A 21,647-nucleotide genomic window follows, 5' to 3' on the forward strand; every position below is an offset into this window, starting at 1 on the left:
GAAGAGAGGCGAGGAGACAGCAATTGCTTTAATCCTGCAAGTCGGCAAAGAGCTTCCACAGAGAGAAGTTTGCACGGAGGAGGCTGTGGTCTGCCTCAGAAAAAGGAACCAGGCCTCCAAATCGAGTTATTTGCAAAGCCTGCTCCATCAGGCCACAAGCCTTGGCCAGTCCCTCTCTGAACCCAAGCCAAGTAGCTCCATTTTCATTTTTTTTTTTTTTTTTTTACACGCTGCACACTCCCTGCACTGTTGAGCCATAAATCTCTCAGGAAACCATCTCCGAAAGGTGTTTTCCCTTTTACCTACGCCATGCACATGCTCACACGCATGAGTCATTACTCGACAGTCACTATGCATGCAAACACAGACCCAGAGACTCTGGGTGACGAGTATGTCATGGCTGGAGATGGGACAAGTCTGATATTAACCAGAGAGAGTGACGTTTGGACATAAACGAGGCAACACCTAGGAAGGAACGAATTACACTTTTCTACATGGTTATGTTTCCATGGCCAGGGTCATCTTTTTCCACAGAGCAAAGAGGGGTGTACCAAAGTATCTCACCCTTGGCACTGCTGATATTTGGGAGATCATTCTTCCTCAGGTGTCTGCAGGGTATTTAGCACCTCTGACCTCTACTCACTGGAGGCCAGTAGCACTGCCCCACCCCCAAGTCGTAACAAAAATGTCTCAAGACATTGTCAAATGTCCCCTGGGCGGGGTTGGGGGGGTAAATTCACAACCAGTTGTAAACCGCTGGTTTCGTGGGAGGCTTTGGTTCAGCAGAACTTAAGCCAGCGAATTAGCTAATGCTAAGTATAAGCCAGATTTCTTACCTAAGTCCCCAGTATCTGCACAGTACCGTAGGAGCTATTAAGTTCCTTTGACCCTGGCAAGATGCACTGGACATCAGTTTGACAGGCTGGTTCCAAATGTGTCCACCTTTTCTCCCCCCACCTCCCTTAACAGTCCTTTCCCTTCACCCTTGCCTGATAAGGTAATTCCTTATTCATCTTGACGTTCTAGTGACACAAAGGCATTGAAGGAGCTCGAAGGAGCTAACACTTTAATTGATTCTAAGGTAAAGTGGCATTATTTTTATAGGAATCCAGATATAATATGCAAAATGTTCAGAACGCTCTCACTGTGGTCTCTTTGCCTGTAACTCTTTCTCCACTGTAAGCTCTCAGCTCAAACCTCCGTTCCTGAGCTTGCAACTCGAGTCCAAAGAGAACGCTCCCTACACAAGCTTCTCTACAGCGCCCAGCCACTCCTACTTACAGACCTGCCTGTATTTCTGTTCACTTATTACTACCCGAAATTATGGGCACATTTTTTTTTATTCAGAAATTCACTGGTTGACTCCCCCAACCAGAGCAGGTGCTCTATGGGCAGGGAGCTTTCTGTCTTGTTCACTGCTGTATCTTTAGCATCTAGCACAAGGCCTGGCCTCTTCCTGGCCCCAGAACTATGTAAGTAAGCAAATGGATGAATGAATTTGCATAGCTGTAGCTTTGGAGTATTAATTTCTTACCACCCACTTCTCTGTCTGCCTGAGCTCTGTTCACAATCCTCATGGCCCCAGCATCATCTTTTAATTCAGTGAATGTAGTTAACTCAGTCCTCTTATACTCCCAGTTACTGAGCAGATCAAAGACATTCAAGTACCTGGTTGGTTGATGAACACTGAGCAATCAGGAGTTTTTCCTCCTAATGCCCTTGATATTCAGGTCCTGCGAGAATTCTCAATGCAAACGAAGGTTTGTTTCCCTTCTAAGTACAGTCAACTTCACAAATACCCAGATGGACAAATCTTTGTTCTAACTAAGAGTTCCTTTATTACAACTCCCAGGGTATCTCAGGATTTGAGTAGAGGACATTAACTAATTGACAGTGAAGCCGTTTGTGGGGGCAGGAAGTGGGGGGGGGTAGAGGGGATAAGGCAGGCAGAGAAGCTAAAATTAAATGACAAGAGCCTTGCCAAATTGGAGAGGGTTCAGAAATAAGCCATCTTGGGGATCAATGAGAAAGAATCAAATAATGAGCATTTAAATTGGTCAAAAACACTCCTGATGTACGGGGAGAGATTTCATTTTTGTTTTAAAATAAATTTTCTATGGGCTCCACTGCTCAAACCATTTTATCCACAAGCCTTGTGGCAATCTATCTGTCAAAGAATTACTCACTGCGCAAAGCATTATATCTATTTATCTACATACCTACTCACCTGTCACCCATCTATCTCTCTTCCTATTTATCTAAGTACATTGGGGATACTTTTGCAAAGCGTTCCCTTTATCTAGACCTTGGGTTGTGTACATCAAGCCCATCCCTCCAGTTCTGCCTGAGCCATTTCACATCTACCAGTCAAGGCAACTTGTTTTTCTGGAACAATAAGATACAAGTTGAGAAGATAGATTGTGGTATCCTGTGGCCCCCAGTTTGACACTCACCGATGCTATGTGCTCCCAGCATCATCTTGAGCACGTGTTAACCTCTCTGACCCTTAAGTTCCTCATCTGGAAAATGGGTATCATGAGAACACCTACATAATGAGGTGAAGATACAGTGGTAGAAGCCAGTTCTCGGCAAATGGTCAATGTCAGTGTGAGCAGAGGTCGTGCTAATGCCAGTAACCAAATTCACACGGCTTTCACACTGGCTTTCTCCTCATTACTACATCCTCTGGTTCCTGGGTAACCACCATCTGGAGACTAGAGAAGCATCCACCATGGCAAGTCAGGGCTTCCTTGGTGCACCCCAGGAGCAGCCTGCTGAGGGAAAGCTGACACCAGGGATTTCAACCTCACTAGGCTCCCTCATTCTATTAATGTGGCCATCAGGCAGAGTGAGGCATGCTGATGCCAGCAGATGCAGAGCTCGGTGCTGCCACAGGCGAAGCACATTATAGGGGCTCTAGAAGCCCATCTGTCTATGGTCCCCAACTCAGAACAGGGGCTTGAGGGTGGATTCACCAAGTTCTGGGGGAGGACCCAACGAACACCCTGGGTGGCCCAATGTTCCTACACAGGCCGAGAACTAAGTAAGCTGAGCCACAGGTATGTCATGTACAAACACAGCTCACAATGAATCTGAAAGGCAAGCCCTACCTGTGACACCTGTGCTCCAGGCTGGACCAGGTAACGCCTGTCTGAGGAGCAAAGGGAGCTGAGGCAAAGAAGCAGGAACTGAGCCAGACTTCCGACACCTGTCCCTTACCACTGCATGGTTGGTTTTCCAAACTCAGCCTCATCTGCTGTCTCGCTGCTGCCATATGGGTAATATTTGGGACACCACTTTCTGCCAGAAAACCCATCCATGTCCCTCTTGTCTAACCTGCCTGCAGGCAGCTGAACAGGATCCCATCATGAGTCCCAAGATGGACTGGGGCCCAGCACAGCATAAGATCTGGCCACGGACTTGTGCCAACAGTTACAGAAAAACATTAGTACTTTGGTTGGGTTCCAGAGTCTCTTTAACATAGGAACTTAGAACATCCTACGGCTCCCCAAGAGCTGGCTGGGGCTGACAGAGTGGTACTGGAGCCCAGGTGAGTCATCTCCCTGATAGCGTGGCATCAACGTAGAAAGCCTGTCTTGTGCTGTGGCTGGCTTGGCATCAGGTTCGGGTCTAGGAGAGGTCACTGTGTAGGGGTGAGCTGTCACCCTCACCATTGCCATCAGCAAGTGACTGTTCTTTCCCATGGAGGTTCTTAATTGCTGACTGAATGGTTTCTATAGTAAAGGACACAAGACAGCCAAGGACAGAACTACCTGGGGCACATCTACTCCTCCCTGGGAGATAAGATTTGGCTTCTAGAATTCGGGACACAGACCATCTGCCCAGGGGCTCTCCTGAGTCAAGTTTTCCTCTGGGGAAGGACTGATCAAGGGAAGGGCCATCATTTAAACACACCCTGGGATGCCTGGGTGGCTCAGTCAGTTAAGCATCCAACTTTGGCTCAGGTCATGATCTCCTGGTTTGTGGGTTTGAGCCCCACATCAGGCTCTGTGCTGACAGGGCAGAGCCTGGAGCCTGGAGCCTGCCTCGGATTCTGTGTCTCCCTCTCTCTCTACCCCTCTCCCACTTGTGCTCTCTCACAAATAAACATTACAAAAATCATTAAAAAGTAACAAAAAATAAAAACATACTGTGGAAGTTCTCTGGTAATCCACTCAGTAGACTGGGGAGAGCCTTGTTTTCCAAAACACAGCATACAAACAAATGCTCTGAGAGTATACGTAGATGATTTTGGAGGGAACTCAAGAGGAACCTTTAAATTGTATTTTAGTATTTTAAGTTTTATGTTTTTAATTCTATATTTATATTCAATAGTTTAATATTTAACTAATCATATTTAACTAATAGCTTAACATTTTAATATAGTTTAATATTTAAAATTTATATATTTTTATTTATTTTTATTTAATCGTTTAATATTTAATCATTTAACTATTGAATAATAGTTTAATTCTTAATGTTTTCCGAAAAAAAAAACAACTAACCAGCATGTGATTCCTTGCTTGTGATTTCACCAATATTATCCCACGGGATAGCGTTTCTCATCGTCGTCATTACTGGCCTTTTACAACAGATCGTTCTCTGCGTGGGGGGCGGGGGGCGGGGGGGAGCTGGCCCGGACGCTACCCGAAGTTTAGCAGCATCTCTGGAGTCTACCTCCCTACCTGCTACCCTGGTGTAGTCACCTCCCCACCCCAAGGTGAGAAAACCAAAAATTGTCTTCAGACATTGTCGTACGTCCTCTGGAGGTCAAAGATCGCCTTGACTGAGCACGATTAGCTTAGAGTAAGTCCATTTCTGAAAGTACATTAGGTTGATTTAAGGCCAATGTACTTCTATGGGACTTGGAACAGGTGTGATTCACATGGGGCAAACACGGCTAAGGTGACAGGTCACTGGCAGAAGTTTCAGAGGAACCAGACCAGAGGATGGCCCAAAAGGGCCAGAGAACGGGGTCCTTATCCTCCAAGTCACATGCTCTTTCCCATCTGCTCTGTTGTTGTGTCATTCCTGAAGTCGACAGAACTCAACATACGTGTAGGAAAGAGAAGGCAGAGGACTCCACTTTGCCCATTGTGTGTGGCCCTCCTGATCTGGTAAGGAGAAGCTGGGCGGGGGGGGGGGGGGAGGGCCTTCACTCCCCTAGGGGAGACTGAGGCAGAGACATCGGTGAGAACAGGGACCCATGGAGGAGGCTGGAGAGGGAGACAGGCAGGTGGGTCTTGCCAGACAACTCCAGAAACAGCCACAGCGCTGCTCCACAGCCTTGCAATGTTCCAGCAGGCTTGCCTGTCTTGGGCAGACAGGGCTCTGGATGCAGTCCATCTGGTCTCCTCTCTGTGTGACCAACCCTCAGAGCCCAGGAAACAATCAATCCAAAGATAGCTCCCCTTAAAGCCCAGCTGGAAAGGCAACAGTCCATTGGTTTCAAAAGCTACCTCACCAGTACTTAATACATACTGACGACTTCACGGACACCATTTTCTGCTGTGCTCACAACGCCGCAAGGTAGGCACTGCCACCATGGGAATATTCCAGATGGCAGGAGGGAGACTGACAGGCGACGTCACTTTTCAGGCCCTGAAGATGAGTACGCGGATACAAGGGTACACACGTGCGTGCACACACAATCGGCTGGCACGTGTCCCCACCTGCGTGTGCTTGCACACATCCCAATGGGCAAGAGGATGGTCTGATGTGCCTGCCCAGCTTTCCTGAGCCAAGAGGGTGCACCAAGCCCCCTGAAGAGCTGGCACAGGTAAGTGAGAAAAATCAGGGGAAGGTACTGACCTGTGTCTCCAGGGTTATTGGTGGACTTGGATGAGGGTCCTGCAGGGAGAGAGGAGAAAACACAGGTAAGTGATGGGGGGAAACTGAGCCTACTAAGCCAGTTCGCATTTTCCAACAAAGCTACATCTCTTCAGTGCCTAACAAGCCCACAGGGAGGGCTGCCCAAATGTCTTCCCCATTCCACAACTCATGAGAAGAGCTTGACCCAATCCCCAATCTCCCCCTAACTTCTTCCCACACCCAGATGACTAAGGGGGTTCAAGTTTCTCACTGACAGGTTAAGGGGACACCCGCCACGGAGATCATGCAAATGTGCAAGTGTAAGGAAATAGGAAAGAAAGCACTCTTGCTGCTTCTCTCAAAGTGTGTTCAAATCCTCTATATGGAGAGAATGGACCCCTGAGAAGATTAGAAACACACCTCAAAGAACACAGAGTCCAGATGAGGGGGCAAGGCCACCAATTTGTGCCTGGTCTTACAAAAAATGAGGGAAGGAACAGACAGAAAAAGAAGAGCTTAATTCCTCGTTTTCGCAGCACATTCCAATGGGCTGGGGAAGAGCCTTTTCAGGATAGCGAAGGCCAGAGAAAAGTCCTATTCATTCACTCTCTACAAAAGCCAATTGACTGGAAAGGCTTGGTGGTCATGTCGCGGGTCATTAAACATGAACTCTTTAGGTGGGGGGCAGGGTGGGTCGAAAGGCAGGAGGGATGGGTGAGGAGGAGGCAGGGTTTTTCAGCAAGTGGTTTCCAAGGAAAACAGGAAACCCAGCACATAAAGACTATTTTTGTCTGCACTGTGTCGGCTCTGAACTTAACCACCCTGGATTCAGGATTCTGGGAAAGCAACCTCAAGCTGCCTCTTACAGAGAATGGGCTTGATTTTAGGGCCCCGAGGGACAAACTCAGTTTGGAAGCGTTGCTTTAGGCAAGAGATTTTCCAGCACTGGCTTCTAGGAAGCCATGCAATTGAGCACCCCCCGGCCCTAGTCGGTGAATAAGAACGAAGTATAGGGATTATGCTGTATTTGTCCTTCTGTGGTCTGACTTGCTTCACTCTATGTAACATCCTTAAGGTTCACCCTTGTTGTCACATAAGGCTGAGTTACAGTGCACTATACGCATTCACCACATCTTGATCCATTCATCCATCAACAGATGTTTACCCTTTTTTCCTATCTTGGCTGTTGTATGGCTTCAACGAGCATGGGCACCCAAGTGTCTTGATTCCACTCCCATGAGGCATCTTCAATAGTCAAATTCACAGAAACAGAGAGTGGAAGGGTGGGTGTCAGGTGGGCTGGAGGCAAGGAATGGGAAGTTGCTATTCAACAGGTGTCAAGTTTCATTCATGCAAGATGTAGAAACCTTGGCATTCAGCTGTACAACATTGTGGTTACAGTGAACAAAATTTTTAGGTGTATACTGCAGTGTTAACAGAGTACAACTCCTGTTGTGTTCTTACCACAATTAGAAAAGAAAAAACTGTGGCAAAATTTTCAACCCCTACCCTAGGGGAATGGTCAGTCGCTTTCTTAATGATTCCGCTGTGGTATCTTTATAACGATGCCAAAGTAACCCTGAGCTCTGGTCTGTTCTGAGTTTTCTTTCAAGATGAAGGGTTCCTTTCCCCACCCACCCCCCCCCCCACCCCATATCCTAGCTCTGAATCCAGTCCCCAGCATTTCTCCAAGGCTACAGCTCCAAGTTGACCACCAGGCAAACAGCTCACTCCAATTTCCACATTCTACCCAGGCACAGAATATTCCTCAGACCCAGGAAGATACTGAGGGGAATACTCCTCTCCCTCTCTGGACACTGCAGCCTTGTCCTTCAAGCCTTGGAAGTATTTTAGAGGCTCTCTCTTTAAACCCTTATCTAGCTCCCTCCCAAGGGTGAGGAGGGGGCCACTATATGGGTGAGAACCTTGGCTGAGGCATTTTTGAGTGAGCAGCCTCCGTGTTTTAGCCGTTCCTCACGGGGCTCCCCCTGACCAGCCTCTTCATCCTCACACACAGGGAGTGGCAACCCTGTTCTTCCATTTTCCCTGTGTCAGGCACACTGGACAGGACCCACTTTTGTCTTTGGGAGACAAGGCTCTCCTCCTGGCCTATGACTGGGTGGGACTCCGGCCTCACGCATGCTGCTTTGTGGGTGAGGGCATGCCACATTACTCTTCAACTCCGAGTCAGCCTGTGTGTCTCTCCCAAAGTTCAGTTTCTGCCATCTCGATTTGGCCAGAAGATAAGAAGCTGCCTCTCAGACTCCAACATGAGCCTCACTCTCAAAGCCAGGTCACAGTGAAGAACCACACTGGGGTGTTGGGTGTGCGCCCAGATTAATTAAGTTGTACTTCTCAGCCCATTTGGCTATTGTTTGGGGCTTATGCTTCACTGCTCAGAATCCTGAAGGGGTGGAGAGGGGAGAATGCCATCCTGAACCCCTAAGAACAACTTCCCTGAAAGCGATCGTCCTTGGCAAACCACAGAAAACTCTGTCAACTTGTCAACTGTACTGACAAAACCCAAAGCTGATCCTTAGATTCTGGTAGAGCACCGGCTCTTTACTTGGCATTCCAAGATCAGAAACCCTCCCAGCACATGGTCAGGGGTCCAGTATTATCTACTTAGCATGTTAATGACCTAGCCAGGAAGCAGACAGAGTACTCCCAAGCGGCCATGTTATTAACACTTAGGATTCACTTGCCAACAAAAAAATCAATCTCCTCCCTCTGTGCACACTCAAAACCTAAGCTTCTCCCTACAGAAGCTCCATCCAGAAGATTCCAGGTATGGCAATATATCTGTGAGGTCTCCCTTTCAGCAACATCCTCCTTAATTGGAAAGGCTAACGAAGTGGAACCGGGTCAATGATGCTGTCTGCCTAATCCATCGTGTCTGTCTAAACTGGGACTCTTTGGTTTACAGTAGAGTAAATTCCTGTCTGTCAGGGGAAAGGCTCCTGGAGACCAAAGGGGAATTTGCAACATGCTCGGATGCTACAGTGGAGTGCTTTTAGAATCTTAATGTGGATACTGGGGCTACGGAACTGCCTGAAGCAAGGGAAGCCCTTTCATATCATCTATTGCAATGACTAAATTGGGGAAGTCAAATAGGGAACCAGGCAGACAGATTTAGTGGCCCGCATTCTTCACCACTCCCTGTATCCACGCCCTCTAGTCACATGACTTTCTATTTCTTTGCTGAGTGTTCTGCCCCATCCCTTGACCTTGGGCTTGCCATTTTGATATGTTTCATCCAAGGGGAGATTAACAAACAGGACCTAAGCAGAAGCTTGAAATATGCTTGTGTGATTGAACATGATCTCTTGTGCTTTTGCTATCCCCACAAGAACATGCCCCAGGTAGCCTGCTGGTGCAAGGAGGAGGACACACACACAGGGAACAAACCTATATGCAACCTGCAGCTTGAAGCCCACCCCAGCCTTGAACAGCCAACCTTCAGACACATACATAATACATGCTTGTTGTTGCAAGCCACAGAGTTCAGGGTGCTTTGTTATATAGCCATGATTGTGTTAGTAACTAACTGATACACTTTCTGAAGATTGATCTTAATAGAACAAAAACATAATGGACACTCCAGCCTTGGAAACAAAATGCTATCTACTCTCCCCAAGTATGCAAACAAACCTCAGGAACCTGAACTACCATTTATAACTATGATTTAGGACCTACTATGTGCCAGACTCCACATGAGCTGTAGGTTATGCCAAGCAAAGGACATTCTCAACCACCAAGACCTCATACTATATAGGAGGTCACTTTCATCTCTTTGCCAAATGGACCAGTCCCTCTGAATTTACTCCAATGCCATGACAAACAATGGTAACAGGATTTCTCAGAATCCTCTTGCCCTGAGGTAATTATCATTTTCATTTCTCCAGTTTATTTTAAACTTTAACCCATGGGCCTATTAGTTGACCAATGTTTCCAACAATCATCAATACTAGTAAGAACTAGTAAGTGATAACTAATACCTGGAGTTCTTACCACGTTTCAGACACTGGCTTACCTTCTAGACATGTATCATTCCACTGACCCCTTGTAACAACCCTAGGAGATAGAGACTTCCATGATGCTCATTACAGAAATGAGCCAACTGATGACCAGAGAAATTGAGCGACGTGTCCAAGGTTACACAGACAGTACTGAAGCCTGGACTGGACACCAGGGCCCTGTACTTGAGAAACCTGTGCTCCATTATTTTATATTAGCTCCACTGGAGAACACAATCCCCCATCAGAAAAAATCATCTTGCAACCTGGATGAGGTCTACTAAAAGAAAGAACACGCACAGCAAATCAACAGTAGCACTTTAACCACTATTAGCATCCTTTTTTAAAAAAAAGGTAGTGGACACGGTTGATGGAAATTAGCACACGTGTCATGACTAAAAATAAAACACAGCCACTTTGCCACAGCGGGGCACCAAATCCATCCACACATATTTACGGAGTCCCGACTCAGTAGCTAGCACCATGTCTGGTGGGCACCAGGAGGGAGACAGAAAGGAGTTTAAAAGGACTCTGTGTACACTTCTATTCCCAAAGCTAACGGTTTAAATAATAGGCAGGAGTCTGATTACAGATCCTGGGGAAATGAAACTCGGTCTCACTTCAAGACCAGGAAGCCAGGCTCAGAAACTTTGGAGCTCAGCAAACCCAAAAGCCTGATTTTAACAAGCAATTAGGCTTTCATGAAGAAAATAGGAGGAGACATTTCTTGATCATTCCATATGAGCCTCAAACGTTTTGGGCTCCCCTGGTTGGCGGTGAGCCTTGAGCTTAGCCTCAGCCATTGGAAAGTGTGTTCCCTTCCTGTGCTTTGAGTATCTCCTAAGATAGTGTTTGCTCTTGGGTATTAAGCAATGGCTTTGGTGTGGAGGCAACAATACTGTGACTCAAGTCTTCAGAGCCAGATTTCCCCCCATCGGGGCCATCAAGTCAACAGAGCGATAGACACCAGGCCCTGCAGTACAATCTCTGCACGGACACACCCAGGAGAACACTTCAGAAGGCTGGTGTGGCACTGTTTTCCCGAGAGCCCTCTGGGGACAGAAATAGAAGCCTCCCCCATTAGGAGTTTGTGCTTTACCAAACACCAGGTACCTCAGGAAATGCAGGGGGATGTTTATAGGGTCAGAGATTAAAACACAAAATCTCACCAACAGCGTTCCTGCCTGCTGGAGACCACCCAGCAAGACCATCAAGTGCAAGGGGAATTCGGATGCCAAGCCAAGGACCCAAAAGGATGCTGTCACTTGTAACAAGGGACTGTATGGGGCAAAGAAGGAAAATGCAGTGGAAGAGTACAGGTTCAGGGTCAGATCGTCAGCTGAAATCACACGTCACCACTGATTAGTCTGCTAGGCCCATGTGCCAGACATGTTTATTTTTACAGTTCTGGAGGCTGGAAATCCAAGATCCAGGAGCCAAGAGAGTTGCTGTCTGCTGAAGCCTTTCTCCTCAACTCACCAACACCCATCTTCTCACTGCGTCTTCACATGTTCTTCCCTCCATGCCTGAGCCTCTCTGGTGTCTCCTGTGCATCGAAAATTTCCTCCTCTTATAAGGACACCAGTCAGAATGATTAGAGCCCAGACTTTAGGCGTGATATTAACTTCATTACCTCTGTCAAGGCCCGGTCTCCAAACCTTCACATTCTGAGGTGCTGGGGTTTGGCGATTCAGCAGATTAACAACCACTTAGTAGATTTGGGATCTCAGGCAAACTACTTAGTTTCTGTGAGCTTAACTTTTCTCAACCACACCCTGTGAATAGGTGGGACTGTATTCTCCAAAAGAGCTACTGCAAGGAAGGACGGAAAGGACAGTCTAGGACTGTTTTCAAAGTTAAAGGGGACACAAATAAATAAGGACACTAGCTTAAGAGGTGGAAATCTGGACTGTTCATGTGTATAGAGAGTCACCTCCTCATCTTGGAAGTGGGCTACCACAGACATTATAGGTGATCATGCATATTTAATAAAACCAGCTATTTTTAACGTCTGCTGCGTGGTTACAAGCTCAAAAACAAGGGCACTGGGGTGGCCTCAGTGGGCGTCTGACTCTTGATTTCAGCCCAGGTCACGATCTCAGTTTGTGGGATCAAGCCCTGCGTCAAGCTCTGTGCTGACAGCACAGAGCCTGCTTGGGATTCTCTCCCTCCCTCTCTCACTGTCTCTCCCCTGCTCACACTCTCTGTCTCAACCTAAATAAAGAAATTTTTAAAAGCTCAAAAGTTATCTCCTCTTTGTCGTCTTCTTCCAGGCTTTTGAAGGCTAAGACATACCCCTCCACCCCCAAACCAATCAGCCACAATTCTTCTCCACGGCCACTCATTATAGATCACAGCTGAACCAATCCCATTCAACAGTAGTGACATGGGCAAATTTAGCCATCTCCTTTTCTGTGTTTATTCTGTGCCAAGCACATGAAATCCTTGCCACTCTGCCAAGGCAGGTATCATGCTCCCCCTTTTTACAGATCAGATTAACTGAAACTCAGGGAGGATCGTTTGCCCAGAAACACAGGCCTGATAAGGGTTGGAGCCAGGACTGATGCTTAGGTTTGCAAGCGGCCTGAAACTGGCACCTTCATCAATATCCCAGTGCTTTACAAAACCATGAACTTAGTGAATCGGGATCTCTGGGCCAGGAGCCCAAGAACCTGCGTTTTCATTGAACAGTCCTGGGTGAGTCTTATGCGTACTGAAGCTTGACAAGACCTGCACTGTAGCATGGGTAATTCAAGACCGGAAGCATCCAAAGTGACACAGACAGCCAGTGCGAGACCAAGAATAGGACCCCTCCCCTCTGATCCCCAGTCAGTCACCAAGGCTCTGAGGTGTTCATGCAACTCTGATCCTCACGTTCTGCATCCACTAGACATTTCCATGATGGGTGTGTGTCTGTTTGAGGGCTCTAACTGACCAGACTGGGTGACTTAGAAACAGAATTGTATTTCTCATAGTCCTGGAGGCAGAGAGGTCCAAGATCAAGGTGCTGGTGCATCCAGGGTCTGGCAGGACTTCCTAGTTCATGGACAGCTTTCTTCTTGCTGTGCCTTCACCTAGACGAATGGCTGAGGGAGCGTTCCAGTGTCTTCATTTATAATGGCACTCCTTCCGTTTTTGAGAGCTTTGCCCTCAGCAGCCCCCACTACACTGCAGGTCAGGATTTCAACAAATTAATTTAGGGGGACAAACCATTCCATCCACAGTGGGGTACAAGATGTTTTCTGCTCCTTCCTTTTTCTCCACTTACATGGTGATGACCTCCTTGCCCCGGAAACCCTGACCATCACCTTCATCTTTCCAGCTTTCTTTCCCCAGGGATAAGTGGCTCCTTTGGACTCCTCAGGATTTGTTCACAGCCATGAAGGTGCTCACACAATGGGACTTTGTCTGCCAGGTGTCCCTCTGGGATTTCACAAGGAGCTTATCTCATGTGTCCGTGGCTCCTGGGATGAAGGCTGGGGACGTGCATGGCGGGGGACACTGGTCGATGAGGGAGGGATTCCAACAGCACACAAGTCCCCTTGTTCTCTCAGAAAGGCTACATTGGGAATACAGACGCCGGCCAGAATCACACAGCCCTCACCTTGTTGGAAAATGCAAACTCATCTCGAAGAAAGACTGAGAAAACAGAAACCTCACAGAGAGGTCAAGGACACTGGCAGTGCTTTAGAGAGACGGTGGTGCAGAGTTGGGCCCTTTCAACTGGGTGCAATTTCCTTACTCTGTCCTGTCTCTGTGGTCTTCCAAGTTTTAAGAATTTACAGGTCTCTTTACCACTTGGCCTTCCTTCCACAGATTGTAACCCACACCCCGGAACAGAGCCACAGGACCTCAAAATGAAGTTCGGGCCCTTGGAGTTAGTGAATCACCTTGGAAGCTACAAAAGACCACAGATGCATGGAAACTCTGGAAGGACTTCAATGGTTCTCCAGGTGGGTGTGAACAGCTGTGAGAATAAACAGTTATCCAGTATCTAAACCACACACTTGGTTCTGTGTGTGCCTTAAGAGGTTTTGTAATTCTTTGCAAACGACACAGAATTAGAATTCTTCCAACAACAAGGTTTTGAACACACCTACCTAAAAGAGGAGAGGCTTGTGGTAGGAAGTGTTAGCATGGGATGGCCAATTGGTGGCCTCTAGATGATTCGTGCTAGGTGGTATTTTTTGGCCTGTAATATCGATGACATATTTTTCCTTGTTGCCCATGTTCTAAAACCAGGATAGGTCACATGCAAATCCAGATTTCTCATTTCTCTTTTAAAAAATTAGAGATTTAGGGGTGCCTGGGTGGTTCAGTTTACTAAGTGTCTGACTTCAGCTCAGGTCATGATCTCATAGTTCATGAGTTCGAGCCCCATGTCAGACTCTGTGCTGCCAGCTCAGAGCCTGGAGCCTGCTTCAGATTCTGTGTCTCCCTCTCTCTCTGCCCCTCCCCCACTCATGCGGGCACACTCTCTCAAATATAAACAAACATTAAAAAATAATTGGAAATGAGAGATTTACCAACACTGCACGTGTCCCTGCAAGACAGCAAAGCTTCTGGCTGGATTGCTACCTGGTCACTGCCAACAACTGTATCGGTCACCTCCATTCACTAAGGCAATTCGCCTAAGGTCGCATGGCTGGTATCAACAATTATTAGAAGAGCAGTTAACATTGGCTCATAGTGAAAACAAAGTGTTGTCCTAAGTGGGTAGTAAGAACCATCTAATTTAAACCGCTTAACAATGTAGGTATCAACAGACCCATTTTACAGACGATGTATTCGAAGCTCAGAGGAGAAAGGAATTCGCTGAAGATCACTTGTTAGTAAGTGGTAACCTTCCCATCTCCTCGTGTGTGTCTTCAGGCCAGTGACTTGTCACAACGGCAACCATCCTAACAACAACTTTCTCAGAGGGACAAAATGAAGACCGACTCAGTAGGTGGAGCAGAGCCTTGCTCAGTCCTGGTGCACAGTGGGCGAGCCACAAGTGTCAGTTCCTCTGGAGGACAATTACTACCACTCTGTCGTGTTCGGCTGTTCATAGCTCAGACCAGAAACAAGACAGGCCACGTGCCAGGAGAAACCTGAGAAACGCAGCCTCCACCCACCACTGCTGGACAAGAGGTGCTGGTAGCTGTCTCCAGGGCTCCATGTCCTCCTGAAGCTGGCCACCTGAGCTCCACATGGACACAAGCCACATCTCAAGCTCAGCGCGATAATTAGCTTTCTCCCCAGGCACATGCCGTGGCACCTACCAATTTTCCACTCACTTGCTGTCTCACCAAAATGGCAGACGGCCCACTGGAGCCAATGCCACTGAGTGTCCCGCAGATACTGTCGCGAGCTCCAGAGAGACTATGCTTTGCTCTGTAGCTTCTGGCACTAGTGACTGGGCCTCCTGTCCCACGGGCAAACAGTTCAGGTTTAAGACCCAGAAGCCAAGACTGAGCACCAGGAGACTTAGAGGTGGAGGATAGGTGTTCAGTGCCTCCCTGCAAGGTGCCCAAGGTGGCTATTGCTAAGCAATTACTCGGCCTCGAAGTTTCAATACGGCCCTCTGGGCAGACATTACTAACAGATTCTGATTTTCCTAGGAGATGCAAACTTATTTCTGCCCCTGACTTGAATCAAACCCTTCATTTTCTGGTAAGGAAAAGAAGATTCAAGATGGGAAGTGAATGTCCTAAGGGCCACATGCACTTTCTATCAAAACCTGGTCTAGAATCCAAGGTTCTTAATGCCAAATCCTGGGTTCATCCCTTTTTGCCAAAGTCGATTTCTATGCTTGTCCCTTCTGCCTTTTCTTCATTTTCTCTTCTTCGGCTCCCACACAAGAGCCTCTAACCAGGACATTTTCTGTTCAAAGGATAGCATATCCCAGCTCTGGGAAAACCAATTCAGCAGTGTTTCAGGTCTGGAGCGTTTCCAGGATGCCACACACAGACCTGCTGATTCAAGCCATGGGGGAAAACTGATCCCAGGATGCTGGGCACAGGGTGATGAAGGGGAGAACTTCACAGTGCTTGCAGAGGGGACACCCCCAACTCCAGGCTGTGCCTCAGAACAGGGGAGCCTCCTTCCTGGGCCAGAAAATAGATGGCTGGTCGTCGAACATGCAGAGGACAGAGGGTTCCTATGTTCAGAGTCAAGGTCAAAGTCAGGTGGTTTCAGAGCAAAGAGACTCAGGGTCTCCTTCCTGCCTCCTGGCCTTCTCCTAGGTTTCTTAATGTTATCAACGGTGGGGATGACAGTGACAGCACCAATGACGGTGGCCATTAGGACAGCTATTTTCAAAGTCCTCATGAAGCAACACATTTAGCAGTTCATGCACATTATTTCAATAAATCCTCGTTCCATCCTCAAGGGCTGGCTACCACAGGATGGCCATCAAGTCTGGAAACAGATGGTTTTATATCATGCTTTTAGCATCGTGAGAGGCCCCTAATGGGCATGCACATTCACCTCTGTTGCCAGAGTACGGACACCCTGTGGTACTGTTGCCAACTTACAGAGGAGAAAACAGAGGCTCAGAGAGGTTACATGAGTTGCCCAGAAGCCACAGAGATTGGCCCACTGAACCTTCTAATGTTCATAGACGTTAGGAAAAAAAAAAAAAAAAAAAGTAACCAGAACCCTCAGATGTGGTGTGGTTTGACTTAAACGATACACAGCGCTTTTTACATTTTTTTTTCTACTAGTTGCCAACCCCCAAAGATTGGGTGATTTCAGAACATCCAGATTTATGGCTTTTCTTAGAATGTCCAAAGATCTGGCCAAGTGGGCATGCTGGTTGGCATGGCTGAACTGGAGGAAGTTGCTACTTCCTTAAGGTAGGTACACACCCTCCTCTCAGCTACGGCCCTGCCCCACCCACCTGGGCAAGCCCGAGTTGGTGACCACCCCCCCCCATCTCTTTGCCACCAGGGTTTATCGCTGTACCATTCTACCCACTCAATGGCTGATTCATCAGGACCCCACCCTCACTTCCAGTCCCAAAGAAGCAACGTTAGGGATGCCTTAACCTAAAAAGGATCAAAGTTCTACTAATCCACAGTAAGTTCAACACTGTGGTTTATTCATTTACAAGCCTCTACCTAGAGCTCAATAGCTTTGATTTTTCCTGGGGTGGTGGGATCACACAGGGAGGTGGTGATGGGGACGCTTCAGTGCGGAGCACAGAACAGGAAGAGGTTATTAGCACCACTGTTTTCTGGCTTCCTGCGTAGCCACCACACACAGCTGCCTCTGAACTGGCTGTTTGTTCCTAGCTGTCCCGGAAGGAAGCGCGCTCATCACCCACGACAACAGAATTGGCCCTAGGAGCCGAGAACGTGCGCAGGGGCTCCGAGTCCCAGCTCTCCTTCTGTACGGAGCAACCCCAGAGCTGCCCAGACAGGAAAATGGGAAGAAAGCACAGCCTGGGATACAGCATCCTGTAGCCCACTGACAAAGCCCCAGCTGGGGGACAGGGAAAAGGAGGAGGAGGCCAGAGGAAGGGGGTTCGGCAGGGCACATGGATTGTGTACAATGAGCTCCTTTCATCAGTGAATAGAGGACTCTCCTCAACTCAGTCTCAATGGCTCTGTTTCTTAAACGACCCATTCTACACCCAGAAAGCCAAATTTGCCAGACCCTGTGCCAAGGTCAGGCAAGAGCCTGAGACCCCCAAGCAAGCTGCTAATCAGCACCCAGGAGACAACCACAGTGCCCAGTGCCATTTGGCTGACCTGAAGTCTACAAAGATCCCCTTTTATTTTTATGCTTTTCTGCAGTGGGGTTGGGCACTCGGGGTTGGGAGGGGGGCTCACACGCGTGACATGTTTGGCATAACTGTAGGATCTATTCAGGGTAGTAAGTGTTTCCTTCCCACAAACTTCATTGAGACATCTGCACAGAGGGGGCAGGGCAGGACGAGAAAGGACTGGAGAAGAGGCCAGTTCAAGTCTGCAGTCTCAAGATGACCCGATTCACGATGTGGGAACAGTCACTGCTGATGACCAAGCAGGAGCCCCTGCGTTGCAGGCACATTGAGAGCCTCATCTTCAGAGATTTATTGCACAGGTAGCAAAGAGCCAACTGGGGACCTATGGACCAGGATTCAGTTCAGACATGTTTTGTTTACCCTGTACAATATTTTCAAAAGCAAACTGTTAAATACCATGCCAACAATTAATATTTGGGAGGTCCCACGTAAAACTGCAAAGTCCTGGCATTTCTTAGAAAACCCTAAGACTTGGAAACACAAATCCATCACCTCCCTAAGGTACCAGTAGTATGGATCCGGGAAGCAGCTGTCTCCCTTAGAAGGGGCATGTGCCCTCCAGGCTACCCAGCCTGCAGACAGGCTTCCCTTATGAAGGAGGCCTGGTGGCTGCTATGGGCCCTCAACTCCGCGATCTGATTTATTAAGTCTCGACACTCTCAACGGAGGCCCTGGGATGAGAGATAAATACAGAATACGTATCATAGACTGGTCTTAAGGCCAACTTGGCTACAAAATCCCAGGACAGTTTGACCTAAGAAGCACAGATGAACACACATCCGAGACACTGTGTCTGCAGCTGAGTCCCCTCATCCGGTAGAGGTGAGGGTCCTCTTCCCAGCTAACTACTATTTTAACAACTTGCCCTGCTTTCCCAAGACCCTGGCCTATCTTCTTTGTACACATATCTGAAGCCCTGTGGCTATCAACCTAGACAGCACTCTCATTTTCACTGAGCCCACACTAACTGAACCTGAAGCCACACAGGGTTGGGATTTAAAAGATGAATCCTCAGAACCCAGCCAAATTAGGAGTTGCAGGAGGTTTTCCTGAGGTCAAGTGCCTGCTGCAAAGATGAGCCTTGGGCATCAAAGACTGAGCAGAAAGCAGATGAACTCAACCGACTGGCCACCATGTGAAATGAAGAAACAGAGAGGTTCCTCCATGTGGCGTACGTAGCTTATCTGGCAAGCTGTGGTTTCCTGGGAAGTTATTACCTACACCGACATCATAAAATGCAAGCAAGTTCCCAATTTAGCCAAGGCTACAAAAGCTCAACACAAACAGGGCAGGCCCCTCAGTGGTGGCAGGTACAGCGTATTTTATTACAGCTTTTCTAGGTCCAAGAAGGGGGGTTGACATTTACTGCATCTGCTTCTGTCCTATGTAGCCAAGACCGTTATTCTTCAAGCTCTGTATACAACTGTGAGTCTGTGTGTGTGTTCGTGCATACATGCGTACACACAAACATCTGTGAGCATTCACTTGCATGAACACGTGGTCTCTTCTGCTTGAAGCCTTCCAAAAAGCTGCTGTGATATTTCTAAGTTTTGTTTGCCTGCTACCCCTAATTTTGGGGAATTGCCTCTAAGTCACCCCACTCCTAGTACTAATTTCCAATGGCCACTGTGCAAAGGGAGGGAGGGCCATGGCAGCAGAGATCCCACTCCGCAGACTTCTTTCTGAGCTGTGAGGTGAGGAAGAGGGAAAGCATGCAGTATTTTATTTCTGCACTTTGCATTTAGTTATAATTATTCATGCAGGAGCATCGTTAAACACCAAAAGGGGGAAATATTACAGTTGCTGATTTCACACGCTAACTGTATTTACATGCTAACAGCATTTCTCAGGGACAATTATCTTATTACTAGTGCACTAATCTTTTCAATCTTTCCAACACAGTTTACAGCTGTAGACTTCAAAAATTAAGGCTAATTAAGACTGTGTTTCAGCAGGTATAGTGAACCACTTAGACATTTTAACTGAGTCCAAGACCATCAGTATCAGGACAGAGTCTGAAGGGGGCAGGGATGGGGGGGGGGACATACAGTGTCACAGACAGAGAGAAGAGGCTGTGTACCTTCCATTAAGTGGAGGGCTGCAACTCTCCCAATGGATTCTAGAACCCAGTAGACAAATTCCATCAATCGACAGACCTGTAGGTATCAGGACCAAGGACAGCTGGCTTGGCCCATTCAAGGGTCAAGTGAGTATTTTGCATTTGATTACCTATTTCCATTCTTCAGTGGCTAAGATGGACTCCTGTACCAGTGCATCTGTATTCAAATGCTGGGTTGGCTGCTTACTCTGCTTATCCTTCAACAAGCTACTTAACCTGTTGATGCCTTGGTTTCCCCATATGAAACCAGAGTATTAGTAACACCCGCCACTGAAGCCTGTGCTCAGGACTGACTGAATACACGTTTGTAAAACACTTGGAATCATGTCTGGTTCATAATCATCATCAAATAAGTATTTTTTCCAAAAGTGCGGGCTATAAGAACTAATCACTGGAGGCTGTAACATACCTCAACAACATCTGTTTTCTAACATATTCTTGACCTCATGCAATCTCACTGCATTATGAGCCATTTGAGAACTGCTAATATATAATCATCGCTGTATTTATTGTGTCTGTGAGCAATGCATTCTCCAATTACTTGTCCTGGTATCTCATTAGCTGCCATATAAAACCAGCACCTTGGATCATCCGTGGTATTTTTTTGTTTTGTTTTAAATCACAGAGAAGCAGACCTCTCCCTGAAAGGCTGTCATGGGAACCCAGATTTGCGGCCCAACTCCTCAGACCCCAAGCACGGTTGCAGCCATCTAATTACTGCATATGAGGAGCTGCTGATCCGTTTCTCGCTGTACTGGGACTGCTGAGTTTCCTCAAGCACGTGCTGTGTGCTTCGACCTGGGCTTGGCCATCTACAACCCCATCTTTTAAACTCTCACACCAATCCTCCAAGTAGGCACTGTGGAATGGAGAATGTGGAGAAGGTAATGCTGCCCCCATTTGACAGATGAGGAGACGGAGGCTTCAAACAACTCGTCTCTGATCGCTCAGGTTGCTAACCAAACCAAGTTGTGACGTGCCTCTCATAATTAACCTTCTCTCCTTCCCCGTTTTCTTAAGCTGGCTGGGTCCATCTGTCAAGGTGATTACTGCCACTAATGAATGGTAACAACCACCACCAGCACCAACATATGCTACCTGCCAGGCACTATTCTAAGCCACTGACTATCCTATAAAGGCACAGACTATGATTAGCCTCTATTTCACAGAAGAGGAAACTGGACTCAAAGGGGTTCTAGGAGATGCCCAAACCCACACAGCTACAAAGTGCTGGAGCCAGAATTTGATCAAATTCAGGCTCCAGAGGCCCTGCCCCTCAACACTCTGAAATACAGCCTCTCATAAAGCCTGTGGAATTCAACAACTGTCGCCCTTTCAATAAACACCTAGGGTGCAACAAGCTGGATGGAATAGGGGTGAATGGATTCAATCACCATCTATCAAACAAGGATGACAAAATTCATGACTTAGTTCCGTTTGTGAGAAATGCCATCCAAGAGGATGTGGGGAGGACATCAAACATGGGAACTTCAACCAAGTCGGGCAATGAAGACGATTCTTTTAGGGAGTGACAATTAAAATGGGCTTCAGGGGCTCCTCGGTGACTCAGTGGTTTAAATCTCTAACCCTTGATTTTGGCTCAGATCATGATCTCACAGTTCATGAGTGCAAACCCCCCATCAGGCCCTGCACTTACAGTGCAGAACCTGCTTGGGATTCTCTCCCCCTTCTCTCTCTGCCCCTCCCCCACTCACATACACTCTCCCTCTCACAATAAATCAAAGTAAAATAAAGTAAAAGAGAATGGGCTTCAAAGAATAAACAAGGGTCAACTCACTTGAGATGGGAAAGCCCATAACCATTTTAGGCAGGAAGTACAGCATTAGCAACGTTTTTAAGCAACAAAGAGAGGCAGCCCAATCCTAGCATATGGAGGGATGAGGGGCATAAGGGGACACAGGAGGACCTG

At 47.5% G+C, this 21,647-nt stretch overlaps 1 protein-coding gene across 2 annotated transcripts in view; it reads right to left on the reverse strand.

The window, feature by feature from the left end:
* The window catches only part of XYLT1 (xylosyltransferase 1), a 313,363-nt gene that overhangs the window by 216,326 nt on the left and 75,390 nt on the right, over positions 1–21,647 (reverse strand). For both annotated transcript variants that reach the window (XM_086692976.1, XM_086692977.1), the window contains exon 2: positions 5,812–5,850. In XM_086692976.1, the coding sequence (XP_086549102.1) occupies positions 5,812–5,850 (39 nt within the window). The remainder of the gene's footprint in view (positions 1–5,811; positions 5,851–21,647) is intronic.

Source organism: Puma concolor, chromosome E3 (genome assembly GCF_028749965.1).
Source record: "Puma concolor isolate L17-30 chromosome E3, mPumCon1.1.hap2, whole genome shotgun sequence".
Taxonomy (NCBI): domain Eukaryota; kingdom Metazoa; phylum Chordata; class Mammalia; order Carnivora; family Felidae; genus Puma; species Puma concolor.